The 14,715-nt window shown below is 48.5% G+C and overlaps 1 protein-coding gene across 1 annotated transcript in view; it reads right to left on the bottom strand.

Annotated features, from left to right (window-relative positions):
- The window catches only part of KIAA0232 (KIAA0232 ortholog), an 88,367-nt gene that overhangs the window by 23,383 nt on the left and 50,269 nt on the right, over positions 1-14,715 (bottom strand). Inside the window, 1 exon segment of the mRNA XM_021100968.1 lies at positions 10,032-10,169. Coding sequence (XP_020956627.1) covers positions 10,032-10,169 — 138 coding nt within the window.

Consider the following 14,715-nt stretch of genomic DNA (forward strand, 5'->3'; position numbering starts at 1 on the left):
AAGGCGAGGGCACGGAGGTCCAAGACTGGGAGGAGAAGAATAAGAGGCGAACTCCAGAAAAAGGAATGCTGCAAACAGGCTTAGGCAAATCTGTCCGTATGCATATTTTTAAACTTTTAACATTCTCTGCTTCTTACAGGAGAAAAGAATAGTCTTGCACAAGGTACAAGAAAGAGTTCGCATTTTCTAGGAACTTCATATTTATTCAGTGGCCAAAAGTCCTATTTAAATTGGCACTGGGTGTCTCCTGGTGGGCACGACCCGAAAGGATACACAGGACTCTGCTCGCCTGATGCCCTCACAGGGCCTTGAGGGGCTAAAAATAGAACCTCACCCCACTCGCTTCACTCAAAATGACTCAGCACAAGTACTGCGGACACCGGAGACAAGAAATCGTACATTACACAGTTTAGCAGCAAGAAACCGATTACAAAGGAAAAGGCCACCTGTAAACATTGATAGTTACACTCTAGCCACATCGTATCACAGCTTTCAGAGGAGACAGGACAGAAAAGGAAAGGGAAATGGGCCAGAAGAGAGCTGTCCTTCCCTTAAAAACACTGTTACCAACCACGGCAGATACCAGTCATAAACGCAGCTGACCACACAATTCCATCAGAAAGACTCTGCTTACCATCGTGTCCAAGGTGTGACGGGTATGGCCGTTTTATTCCACTTCCTCCAGACCATGAACCTAACACCAGGGTCAGCTGACACGCGGCTGCACGCTGTTCTGTACAGCAAGCCTGTGTCACTGTGTTTCTAAAGCCGGGGCCAGTCTCCAGTGCCGAACGCCCGGCCCCTGGGGATCGCTTCTTCGACTGCGTTCAATACTCAGAAACGGCGGGCAGTTCCTATTCTCCACAGAACGATCACTGCAACCGAGTCACCAGACATGGCTGCTTCTGCTTGGTCTTGGAAATTACTTCCACGCAACTGCAGAATTTAGTTGTTCTGGAGAGCAACGCAGCTAAGAAGAATACACACCTGCTCTCACACATAAATGGAGAAGAAACAACACGCTTACTCCTTCACCTGCGCACAGAGCAAGCTCTACCCACCAAGCCTGTCTCCCTTTACTGCCTCCTGCAGCATCCTACTTGAGAAACAAAAAGGACTGTTAAAAGCACCCTGGACCTCGTCACCTCCTGGCAGGGATCTGGAAATGCTGATTTGGTGCTCTTAATGAGAAATTTTATTCACTTTCCCAATTATGATATAAACTACTGCTATTTTATTTTTTATCTTTTTAGGGCTGCACCCACGGAATACGGAGTTTCCCAAGCTAGGGGTCAAAAGCAGAGCTGCAGCTGCCGGACTACACCACGGCCACAGCCACACAGGATCCGAGCTGTGTCTTCGACCTACACCACAGTTCACAGCAACGCCGGATCCTTAACCCACTGAGCGAGGCCAGGTATTGAACCCGAGTCCTTATGGATGCTAGTCAGGTTCTTTAACCACTGAGCTGTGATGGGAACTCCCCTGCAGCATACAAGGTTTCTAAGCTAGGGGTCTAATCAGAGCTGTGGCTGCCGGCCTATGCCAGAGCTACAGCAACGCCAGATCTGAGCCGAATCTGCAACCTAAGCCATAGCTCACGGCAACACCGGATCCTTAATCCACTGAGCAAGGCCAGGGATTGAACCCTCAACCTCATGGTTCCTAGTCGGATTCGTTAACCACTGTGCCACGAAGGGAACTCCCCCCATTGCTTTTTAAATGCCCTGAATTTTTGCTCTACTTTGGGTGGTGTGGTTGGAAGAATAAGAAAGATAACTAACCTGACCCCAATAACACAGAGGGCTCTGGGATGTGCCTGGAGTGCGTGGTGCTGGCACTGCCACCTCCCTCTCTGGAGGCTACGCGGTGGAGTTAAATACCCTTTGGTGATGATGGAGACAGAGCCTCGGTCAAACGCAGCAGCTATGTCCCTCTGCTTCTGGGAAAGCCTTTTGATTTGCTCCGACAAATTTCCATCACTTCCCATCCCACAGCATTTCCAGCGCGGCTCCCTCCTCCCCGAGCCTCCCACCCCACTGATGGCCTTGATCATTAGCAGACCTCTCTCCATGATCTCTCCTCTCCCCAGTCAAAGGGCCCTGCAGCTACAGCAATCAGCTCGAGGCTCACTCTTTGACGGAGGACTCCTTTGGACTGATAGTCCCTGAAAGCTGGACAGGCACTGCCACACCAACGCATGGTCCAGGGGCACTCCCTGGCCTGTGCCATTCGGGGGCAGCAGGGTGGAGTCAAAAAGATCTGGGTTGAACTTCATCACAGGTTAGCCATGTGACCACCCATAAGTCACTTACGACTGAGGCCTTGCTTTTCACCCAGGAAAATGGTGAGAATACCACCGACACTCCCTAATAGCTGGGTTTTGGACTTCTTGTCTTGGTCCTCTAATTTTTTTTCTCTATTTACCATGTCTTTATTTTTTGGTTCTAATTCCTGGTAGACTTTCTCAGCTTTCTTTTCTTTTTTTTTTTTTTTGGTCTTTTTGCCTTTTCTAGGGCTGCTCCCACGGCACATGGAGGTTCCCAGGCAAGGGGTCTAATTGGAGCTGTAGCCGCCAGCCTACGCCAGAGCCACAGCAACGCCAGATCCAAGCCACGTCTGCGACCTACACCACAGCTCACGGCAACGCCAGATCCTTAACCCACTGAGCGAGGCCAGGGATCGAACCCGAAACCTCATGGTTCCTGGTCTGATTTGTTTCCGCTGCGCCATGAAGAGAACTCCTCAACTTGAATTTTCAAGTCCTTCAACTTTCCCAGTTTATCGTAGCATCTTGCTGGCTCGGGCAGACCATATTTTTTAATACATGCAAGGAAAATGTCCTATTTCTAACTTTGATTTGGAGGCGGTAGTTTCTTTTCCTGACAGAAATCTACATTCCTCCTGGGACAACTAAACCAGGGAGATCCAGGCCCAGGGCTCAGACGGTTCTGGGCTGAAGATCTGGATATATTCTTCGCCACACCACCCTTCCATTAATAAGAACAGTCAAGTTCCTCAGAGCAGAACTTAGAGCGGTTAACTCTTAAGGAGGCCACTAATGGGTGTACGAGAAAAGCTTATACTGGTTAGGTCCATAGCTTTCATCAGATACTCAAGTCTGTGATGCTAAAATGGTGAGAAAAAACACCTGGCTTTACTGCAGCAGCCTGACGCCTGAGTACAGACTTGAGAAAAAGCACTGCACCTGTGCACAAGGAGAGGCGCACGAGGACCTCTCCTGCTGGTTCTTTATAACCATCCCAACTGGGAAACAGGAGTTCCTGTCATGACTCAGCTGAAATCAATCTGACTAGCATCCATGAGGACGCAGGTTTGATCCCTGACCTCGCTCAGTGGGTCAAGGATCTGGTGTTGCCATGAGCTGTGGTGTAGGTCGCAGATGCAGCTTGGACCTGGTGTTGCTGTGGCTGTGGTGTAGGCGGGCAGCTGCAGCTCTGATTCAACCCCTCGCCTAGGAGCCTCCATATGCCACGGGTGCGGCCCTCAAAAGACAAACAAAAAAACTGGGAAACAACTGAAAGGTCCATTACCAGGAGAGTAAAAAGCTTTATAGTGGTACTGTGGACAACTATTTAGCAGTGTAAGTGGATACTATTGATACAGAAAAGCCTTTAAAAATACTTGGCCTGACACCAATCATATAAAGCCAGCATACAAAGCCTCCACACACCCGTGTATCCCTGGAACAAGACTCAGGAAAGGCATAAAGCCACGCACGGGAGAGAGAGGCACCAGCTTCAGAGAAGTGTGACCTCGAGACAGACGGAGGGGCGTCATCAGGAAAGGGCACCTGGAGGCTTGAGCTGTTTTCATGATGAGGGGCTTCTCAAGCCCCAAGCACAGGTGCTCCTGCTCCGGCCTCTCCGCCTTGGCGGTGTCGCCCTCGCGCCTCGCCCCCAGTCTGTCCCGGGGCACCCCACCCCACGGGCGCCTCGCCTTATACCCCTTTGCCCCCCCCCCTCGATCTTTCCAGCAGCCCTCCCATTTGTTTCCTTTTTCATAGCCTCATTTCGGCACTTGACAGCTCAGGAGATTTCCTATTAAAACCCAAGTTTCTACTGTTTTTACCGAGAGAGAGGACTTGGCACCACCGGGACCATCAGCGAGGGCAGAGACAGACCTGCGCTTCCTCCAGCCCCCCTACTCCCTGAGCTTCCCCCTCGCCCCCGGAGACACGTGGAGAGGTCTGGCCAAACAAGCAGTCTTTCTTTCAAGCTCCTCCCCTGAGCACCCAGCCCGGCAACCCCAGACCCGCACAGCCAACCGCGTTTTCAAAATCTCCACTGAGCGCTCACAGGCACCTCACATCCAAATCGTAATTCGCACACACCCATCCACAAACTCGAGTTCCTTCCCGAATTTCCTTTTTCTCAGTAAATGAAAATTCCACTCTTGCAGCTGCTCGGCCCCCAAGCCTTGGCCACCTTCCTTGACTCCGTGCTTTTCCGCTACCCCATCCAACCCCATGCGCTCCACCTTCAAACTCTACGGAGCCGAACCAGGTCTCATCCCCATGGGCCTCCGGGGCTACTGCGACAGCGCTCACCCCGCAGTAAGTCGGGCTCTGCCCCCCATCGGCCCACAGCACCCTCCAGTCTCAAGGCAGCAGCCAGAGCACCCTGCCAGCATTTAAGTCAAGTTACATCAATACCCCTCTGCTCCAAACTCTCCAACTCCTCAGAGGAAAAGCCAACGTCCTCATAAGCCTGCAGGCTTCCTCGAATGCCCCGGCTTCAGCTTCAGCCATGCCCCAAGAGCTAAGGCCTAAGCTTCCTCAGCAGCGCTGGCTGTCACAGCCATCAGAGCCTCCTCAGCCTTAACAACCACTGGCTTCCTGGGGGTCTGGCCTATAGCGGGAGCACAGTACCTCTGAGGAGGTACACAGGACACCCGGACAGCTACTGCATACATTTAAGTGCTCAATAAATATTACCTATCATGCTCTAATTATCACCCAGAATGAATTAGGCTAAAACATTAGCATGCAAAGAAACAACATATATAGTCAAAATTAACTTTGAAAGTAAACTGCCATAAACTACTCTACATGGTTTTTGTATATATAACCCTGAAGAGGATATAAACAATACACATGTGGCGTTCCCATCGTGGCGCAGTGGTTAACGAATCCGACTAGGAACCATGAGGTTTCGGATTCGATCCCTGGCCTCGCTCAGTGGGTTAAGGATCCGGTGTTGCCGTGAGCTGTGGTGTAGGTTGCAGACGTGGCTCGGATCCCGCGTTGCTGTGGCTCTGGCGTAGGCCGGTGGCTACAGCTCCGATTCGACCCCTAGCCTGGGAACCTCCATATGCTGCAGGAGTGGCCCAAGAAATGGCAAAAAAATAAAAATTAAAAAAAAGATAAACAATACGCATGCACAATACTAAATGAACTATGTACTTTTACTGGCAAAAATAACTTATTGGTGAACTGGGCTGCATGTGAGAGTGTAAGCAGTTGTACTAAGACTCCACTGCACCTAGGACATAACTGCTCTGTAAGGCTCTTCAAGCACAGATGGAATCAAGTTACCTGGGGCAAGGAGCAGCACTCTGACTTTCAAAACTAACTTAAATGAAATAAGTATCATTGCACCCGAACTTTACCCATTCCCCAAAAAAGGCCTTGTTGAGTTTCTAAGATTCTAACCATTCCCGAAATGGAGATGAAATATTAGCTTCGATTCAGTTTTAAGTAGCTCAATGAAAAGAAAACAGAAATGTAACATTATGAAAAACAAAGAAGTTCCTGCTTTGGCACAGTGAGATAAGGATCCGGCGCTGCCACAGCTAGGCCACAGGTTGTAGCTGTGGCTCGGATTTGATCCCTGGCCCAGGAACTTCTCGAGTATGGTCGTTAAAAGGAAAAAAAATCAGGACAAAACAAAACAAAAAACTATATGAAAAGCTCTAACTTTGAGAGTAGAGAAAACAGAACCAAGTAAACCCAAGGAATCAAAAAACAATAGCTGGCACAGTTTAACTTTCCGCTTGCTCTTTTTAATGGGGAAAAAGGGAGGTTTGATATTTAACAGTATTAGGCATGTGCCACGGCCACTGAGAACATCATGGACCTACAAAATGATGCCCACCCGGAGCGGGTGAGAGCGCCCGTCACCGTGCAGGGCACTGCTCTGCTTTGCGGGCCCCACTGCTATCCGCACCCCAAGCAAACGTGAAAAGTTACAGGAATGAGCACCCAGAGAACTGCATGTTCTCTGCACGTGTAAACGAAGAGCATCAGCTGGGACATACCAGACGACAAAGCCCATCCAAGGTCACAGTCCCCCAGAGAAATAATTAGCTACACACAGACCTTTCCAGGTGCTGCCAAATTAGAGTCAATGTAGAACATTAAGTTTTGACACAACTGAGTTTTCCACACGGTTTTGGCGACATTTCTCAGATAAAATACTGAGCTGGGCAGGTGAGAGTAACGTGCACACAACATGGCGTAAGGATCAAGTGGAGGCCGAGCGTCATACCACAGGGGTGTGTGCAAGCGGAGTCAGGAGGGCCCGCCACCCTACTCAGACCACAGCACAGCGACGCGCCTGGTGCCTGTGGCTGCTTTAGAAAAAGCTAACAGCAGGAGTTCCTGTCGAGGCTCAGCGGGTAACAACCCAACCAGAATCCATGAGGACTCGAGTTTGATCCCTGGCCTCACTCAGTAGGTTAAGGACCTGGCCTTGCCATGAGCTGTGGTGTAGGTCACAGACGTGGGTTGGATCCCGCATTGCTGTGGCTGTGGCGTAGGCCGGTGGCTGTGGTGCAGGCCAGCAGCTGTAGCTCCAATTGGACCCCTGGCCTGGGAACCTCCATATGCCATTGGTGCGGCCTTAAAAGGAAAAAAAAAAAAGGAAAGAAAAGAAAAAGCTAACACTGCAGCTGTAACAGTGACATGTGCACACACAAAAACCACAAGGAAAGAACACATTCCACACGTAAGGCAGGACATGCCCTCACCTACCGAATACAGTGGCAGCATCGCTTATGTTACCGTCTTGTGATTACGTCATTAATATTTCCACTAATTAGACTCTCAACTTGTTAGGAGCTTTTGATCCTGATCCGTTCCTAATGACTACACAGAGCTGCGCCAAGAAGGGCTCTGAGTTGGCGTCAGAAGGGAGTGGGAAAGCAAAGCACAGAAGGCCAACGTCAACCTTCAGGATCAGGGGACGAACAGCACCCCACACGCAAACAGTACCCCACTGTGGCCAAAACACAAGATAAAATACAACCTTGCATTATAATTTCCTGGGTAGGGCCCTCTTTGCTCCTTTCTTTTCACTGAAGCCACCAGATTCTAGAAACAAAAACCAGGGGACACAAAATCGCCTACGGTTCATAAATGGCCAGTGATCCCTTTCTATTGTTGCAGGCCATGATTAAAGAGGGTTCTTTCCAATGTCTTTCCACTGGCTCTCCAAGAGCCAGGCAAACAGCCTAGGGCCCGTGCTGAGACACGCACAGCAGCACAGCTCTGGGGCTTGAGGACTTCCTATGTCCTTGTCATCCAGTCCCCAGGCACTCAGCTGAGCTCCTGCTGCGTCTTGGGCACATTCACTTCCTGGGCCAAGTTTAATGTGATAAGACTAAAAAATACCCATTATTAGGAAAAAGCAATGCAGTCATTTTTATCAAGTAAAAAGGAAAGAGAAAGGTAGGACAAAGGTGCTTCACTAGGTCTGAAAATAAAGATCCTGCCTTTGCCAGCAGGCAAAGGAAAGCAGGCTTCTCCAAAGCAGCCGCCTGAAGAATCAAGGATCCCCGCAAGCCCCCTCCCCCTGCACGGCCTCCACCTGACACCAGGGTCTTGTGGGCACACTGTGCTCCGCCAGGCCGAAGCCCACGCATGCCGCCCGGGCTGCAGGAGGAGCGGGGTCCTGCCCGGCACCACAGCAAGGGGCCTCTGCGCCCCACTCTCCCACAGCTGACGTCAGCGGTCCTGGGTGCGCAGGCCACTTCACCTTGAGAGTCGCTGCTCAGCAACCTTGGTCCAAAGCAGAAATAAGATCCTTTCCCAGATTTAAACTCCCTACTCAAATTTTCCTCCCAACCATGACTCAGCAGCAGCTTCTTTGGACTTTGCTCAAAGAAGTTACCTAAACTAACCTCTCACTTTTGCAAACCGTCTGCATTTTAAATTTCCTAAAAGCTCCAAATTCCTCTACCTTACCCTCTTCAGTGCCACAGAGAAAACACCTTTTGGGTAACTGTCCAACCACCCACTTTCCTCTGAGCACTGCCTGCTGAAGCAGTGGACCTCGGGGCAGCCCTGTCCCCTCGCCAGGAGTGGACACCTGGCCCACGCCGAGCCAATCAGATTCTCCTTCTAAATGAAGGGCACTGGGGTACCAGACTTTAGCGGTCAGGCTGGGCTGGGGCTAGAATGACCATTTTTTCACCGCGTGTGCTGAGGCAGAGAAAGCCAGACTTCAGGAAGAGCAGGAAGGACCCAGAAGCACAGGGAGAAACAAATGAGCGAGTGGGTCCTTAGGGAACATGCCTGTGGCTGCCACTCATTTAGGTCCCAGTTTCAGCAGCTCTCAAGGCTGCTGTATTTTCAGCACTGGGTTTTGTGAGGTGTTACTGTCTCCTTTATGTATATTTCCATTTTTTCTTACACTAGGTTAATTACGTTCCTACCCTTTGATTTAAAAAAAAAAAAGACACCCAAGTTACTTTCAAATTCCTATACCACAGTCTAAGAGGCAACTGCTTCAAGAAATCAGAAGTTAAAAAAACTACGGGGCGGGGGAAGAGTGGGAAGAGCAAAAAGAAGGACAGGATGAAAGGGGAGACTCTTTGGAAACAGGTTCAACTCCATTCAAGAGAAACTCAGTACCTTCCACACGGGTACCTTAGCACTCGTTCTGCTCAGCACGAGGTGATGCGAAGATGAGGTGAGCAGAGTTCTGGCCCCCAAGGAGCACAGTCGTGAAGGGAAGCGAGAAATGCACAGCTGCACTCAGGGAGTTGAGGCCTGGCCAAGGCACCAGGGCACCGGGCTCCCCAGACAGCTCTGAGCAGGATCGGGCACACGGCTGGGCAGCACCGAACGAGCTTTGAAAGGCATGCGTGGAAGGGGTGGGCCGACAAGGCCAACTTCTGCAGACTATCAAACGGAGCGAAGGCAGCCACCCCAACATCAGCCCCTTAAGACAGCTCGGTTTAGGAAGGACGTTTCCGGAGGCCAGACCCTCTCCAGGTCACTTGGAAGAATCGTCTCGTTTAACCTTGCGTTACTAAAGCACTCGAAGCACACTCTCCTTTAAACCGCATGGTAAAAGCAAAATGACGTTCTGAGTCGTATGACCTCAGAGACTTTATTTATAGTGAGTAATAAAGAAAAATTCATAGTGTTACTTTAGGTGATTATCTTCTAAAACTACCTTGTTACTTCAGGATGCTGAAGGACAGGAGAATCCTTTCATACCAAGTGTCAAAAGTTCAATAACACAAGCTTATAATATTTCCTTAAAAAAACAAAAAATCATGACTCAAGCAAATACAGTGTTCTCAAACGTTAGAACCACTATCCCACCTCTAGGAATGTATCCAAAAGAGATAATACAGACCATGGAAAAAGCCACCCATGAAAGTATTCTAGATAGCATAACAAAAAAATGAAGAGCAAGTGAAATACCCAGTAATAAAGAGAATACGAGGTGTCTGTTTGGAGTATTATTTGATGAAATGTAACAACCACTAAAAAGAATAAATATAATGTAATAACAAAATGAAATATGTATTAAATGGGGAATACAGATATACATAATTTCATGCATCCTCTAATTATAATAGTATGCAAAAAGAATATATTATGTAAACTCAATATATACAGACAAATGCCATGAAGTAAAAAGTGATAATACAACGGTGGTAAGATCATGAGTCGTTTGTTTTTCTAAGTTTTTTCATCGAGATGTGATGTTTGTAAACTTTTAAAAAGCACCTCCTTTTTTCCTCTGCTAAGTATTAGAAATCAAATGTAAACTTACTTCATCAGAAGCAGATCGAAGACACTGCACAGCAGCCTGTTTTTTCATTTCTTCTAGAGTCAGATCTGAGCACTTTCTCTTACTCTTTCCCCACTTCTTACACGCTCCTTTTTCCCAGCCCAGGAAGATGTCATTCTCCTGCAAGAAGATGGAACCAGTCTCAGTGACCAACACTACACCACAGCTGCAAACTCACTATTTACCACGTTCTCCGACCCTCGTCCCTACCAAATACTCATTCACCAAACAGTACATGCTATTTTGATTAAGAGGCCACCGACCACGTCCATCACAGCACTTCAGGATAATCCACTGGTTTGACATCGACTGCTGAATTATTATTAGATTATGATTTGTGATCTCAACGAGTCTGACCAATTTACGTTTATGATAAATGCTAATAAACGCATTTATATGTAAATCCCAAGTGGTATCACTGAAGTTTCAGTAACTTCTAAACTGTACAGCTGCACGTCCTCTCCTCCATACTTCCCACCCATCAGTCGTGAATGCCCATGTTACTACCAGATTTTAACATTTAACAGCTGAATGGTTCACTCCCATTTGTACATCCTGAAGTCTAAAAACAACATATAGGAGTTCCCGTTGTGGTGCAGTGGTTAACGAATCCGACTAGGAACCATGAGGTTGCGGTTCGGTCCCTGCCCTCGCTCAGTGGGTTAACGATCCGGCGTTGCCGTGAGCTGTGGTGTAGGTTGCAGACGCGGCTCGGATCCCGCGTTGCTGTGGCTCTGGCGTAGGCCGGTGGCCGCAGCTCCGATTCGACCCCTAGCCTGGGAACCTCCATATGCCGCGGAAGCGGCCCAAAGAAATAACAAAAAGACAAAAAGAAGATACATAGATGGCCAACAAGCACATAAAAAATAAATAAATAAATAAATAAATAAAAACAACATACATTTTGTTTGTATTTTAAGCTCATTTTCCCCTTGACTATAAAAACTGAGGAAAATGTGAAAAGCAGGAAGAAAGCAAAGCATCCACAATCCAACCACCCAGCGAAAATGAGAACAGTTTGGTCTATTTCATTTGGTCTTTCACATGCGCTTTGAAAAAACACATAGTTGAGTTCACACTATTTGTACCATTTTGGACTTAACCTATTACAGACATTACCCCACGTCACCACGCATCCTTTGGCTGCACACGATTCCAAAATATAGGTTTACTCTACTTTCCCAGACTGGGACTTGAGTGTTTTTAATTGTTTTACAACTTCACTTTGCCTTTTGAAAAGCCTTTCATTTGGTTAATTATGATTAAAACCAGTGGACAGGAGTTCCCGTCATGGCGCAGTGGTTAATGAATCCGACTAGGAACCATGAGGTTGCAGGGTCGATCCCTGGCCTCGCTCAGTGGGTTAAGGATCCGGCGTTGCTGTGAGCTGTGGTGTAGGTCGCAGATGCGGCTCGGATCCCGCGTTGCCGGGCTGTGGTGTAGGCCGGCAGCTACAGCTCGATTGGACCCCTAGCCTGGGAACTCCATATGCCACGAGTGTGGCTCTAGAAAAAGGCAAACACACACACACACACACACAAATAAAATTAAAACCAGTGGACAGACAAGGGGAAAAAAAAAAAAAGAATAGAAAGACAAAGGAAAAATTAAGAAAATTACTTAAAGGACTGTGTGGCCTATAGTGGGTCCTCTGGAAATAGGTATGAATAAATGAATAAGATGGGATAAAGAAGCAAAAGCACAATAATCATTCTGAAAACCTTTTAGGATCAAGTCATATACCATCAACTGTGTAACAATTTTTACTCTGATCAAATACATAAAAATTACTTGCCTGCTGCCATGTAAGGGTGGGAGGACCTCTCCCTCCACACTCGTCATAACTAACACACTCTCGGGAGTTCCCGTCCTGGCGCAGTGGTTAACGAATCCGACTAGGACCATGAGGTGCGGGTTCGGTCCTGCCCTTGCTCAGTGGGTTATGATCGGCGTGCCGTGAGCTGTGGTGTAGGTTGCAGACGCGGCTCGGATCCCGAGTTGCTGTGGCTCTGGCGTAGGCGGTGGCTACACCTCCGATGGACCCTAGCCTGGGAACCTCCATGTGCCGTGGAAGCGGCCAAAAAATAGCAAAAGACAAAAAAAAAAAAAAAAAAAAAAAAAACTAACACACTCTCTACTTAATTTCCTGGGCACATGTGCAGACGTCATGAACCTGAAAAACACACTTTCTGGCTGAGTGGTGTCAACCCCGTTTTCCAAGGGGAAATGTGCTCAGCGGGCCCCTGAGAACCACCGGCACATTTCCACTTCTCTAACGGGTTTGGCCGGACGGCAGCTGAACCCGGCACTTCCTGTCAATGGCAAGTCTTGTCCTTTCACAGGAACAGGACCACAACCCTAACAACGGGGAGTCCACCCTTCGGAAGGCAGAGGAAAACGCGGTAATTTCCCGCGATCGATCAGGGCACACAAACTAAAGACGACAGGGAACCCCCGTGTGACTTCCTTCTGCTTGCGCCGCGGAGCCTGGCTGTGTCTGCCTCCTGAGCGTCATGAACGCGTCTCTCGACCGCAGCTCCACTGCAGCTCAGCAGCGGCCCAGATAAAGTGTCACCACACCGACAGCAGTGCTCTCACATTTCCGACGCGCTCAGTCCTTCTGGAGGGCAGTCTGACGATACGTAACAAACATCCTACACAGGTAGGTGTCCTGATGATCAGTAAGTCTACATCTGGGACTTTACCCCAAGGAGAAAGTCCCATGTGTGCGCGGGTTTCGCTGTGGCAAAGTTGACCGCATCGCTCTCACCAGCAGCGAACCTGCAGAGACGCTCCAAATGTCGAGGAAGAGTAGGTCAACTAAGCTGTAATTCATCCGGGCAGTGGGTCATCCAGCCATTAAAGAGATTACGAAGTACACTTACTGACACGGAAACCTATTCACCATACATGCGTGTGTTTATGTGAAAAGTAGTTTACGCAACAGTATGACCTTATTTTTGGCTAAAACACACATACGCACCTATTAACGTGCATGAAAATGTCTGAGAGAAATGTACTAAGAAGCCACCAAAGGACCTTGTCTCTTGAAGAGCAGGCACAGCGATACTGTAATTTTTCTTGCATAACTAGGTCAGAGTCCTTCAACAGTCAAAGGTTTTTGTTTTTTTTAATGGAAAGCTTATGACGAATAGAGAAATGAGAAGAGTCCCTGCAGCTCTTCCTCTGGAACAGGCGTCTGGCGCTCTCTCCGGGTACCTGGAGCATCCCTGTGTTTAAACAGGGACACAGACTCACGCATCCAGCAACCAATTAAGTGTCTTCTTTGTGGCACTAGAATGACACAACACAGCCCCTGCCAGCCAGAGGTGCACAGTGCAGTGTGGACTAAAGACCTGTAAACTGACGACTGTGGCACGGTCACTGTGATTATAAAAGCCTGCAGAAAGCACTTTGGAAACAAAAAAGGCACATTCTTTTCCTGACCTGGTTGGTCGGCAAAAGTTTCCTACAGAAGGAAGGGTCACTGAAGTGGAATCTCTCTCTTTTTTTTAACAGCTGCACCTGTGGCATATGGAGGTTGCTGGACCAGGGACTGAATCTGAGCTGCAGCCGCAGCTTATGCCACAGCTGCAGCAATGCAGGATCCTTTCACTCGCGGCCCCGGGCCAGGGATCGAACCTGCGCCTCCACAGCGACCTGGGCCACTGCAGTGGGATTCTTAGCCCACTGCACCACAGCAGGAACTCCTGAAGTGGAGTCTTAAGGAGTGAAAAGAACTTTGGGCTGGGGGAGGCAGGAATACTAGGTGGAAGAAGCAATGTGCAGAAGCAAGAACAGCAAACTTTGCCCATAAGGGCCAGGTAGTAAATACATTAACTTGTCCTCCGCAGGCCACGAGGACAGGCTAAGGGTATAAAGTAGGTATGTGTACGAGAGAGAATACATTTTCACAATTACTTGTTGCTAGAATCCAAAATACAATTCAAAAAATTTTTTCTTTGCATGGTTGCACCTGCAGTATATGGAAGTTCCCAGGCTAGGAGTCGAATTGGAGCTGCAGCTGCCAGCCTATGCCACAGCCACAGCCACACTGGATCCAAGAAGCATCTGTGACCTAAGTCACAGCTTGTGGCAAAGCTGGATCCTTAATCCAAATGAGGCCAGGGACTGAACCCACATCCTCACAGACACTGTGTTGGGTTCTTAACCTGAGTCACTACGGGAGCTCCCTAATTCAACATTTAATACTGGTCTGCTGATCTAATGAGAAGAATGGAATACTTTTGGGGGGTGAGATAGATTTGTTTAACTGGGATTCAAAGTTAGTGCTGTCATCAAAATCAATTACAAATGACCATTTTTTAAATAACAGCTTTACGGACATACCAGAGAATTTATTTTCTAAATACACAATGCAGTGGTTTTTAGTATAATTCACAGGGTTAAGCAACAATCGCCACTACCTGAGTTGAAAACACCTTTCATCACCCCAAAAAGCAGCCCTGTGCCCAGCAGCAGTCACTTCTCCTTCCTCTCCCGCGCCACCGGTAACCGCTCATCGGTGGTCTCTAGGAGTCCCCTGCGCTGTGGCTACACCACTTCACTGTAACCCACTAGAGGTGTGGGGGCGCTCACACCGCTCAACATCCTCACCGGCATGTTACTGTCTGTCGGTGCGGTTTTGGTTTGGTTTTGTCTTCTC

The sequence above is a fragment of the Sus scrofa genome, chromosome 8, assembly GCF_000003025.6.
Source record: "Sus scrofa isolate TJ Tabasco breed Duroc chromosome 8, Sscrofa11.1, whole genome shotgun sequence".
Lineage (NCBI taxonomy): Eukaryota > Metazoa > Chordata > Mammalia > Artiodactyla > Suidae > Sus > Sus scrofa.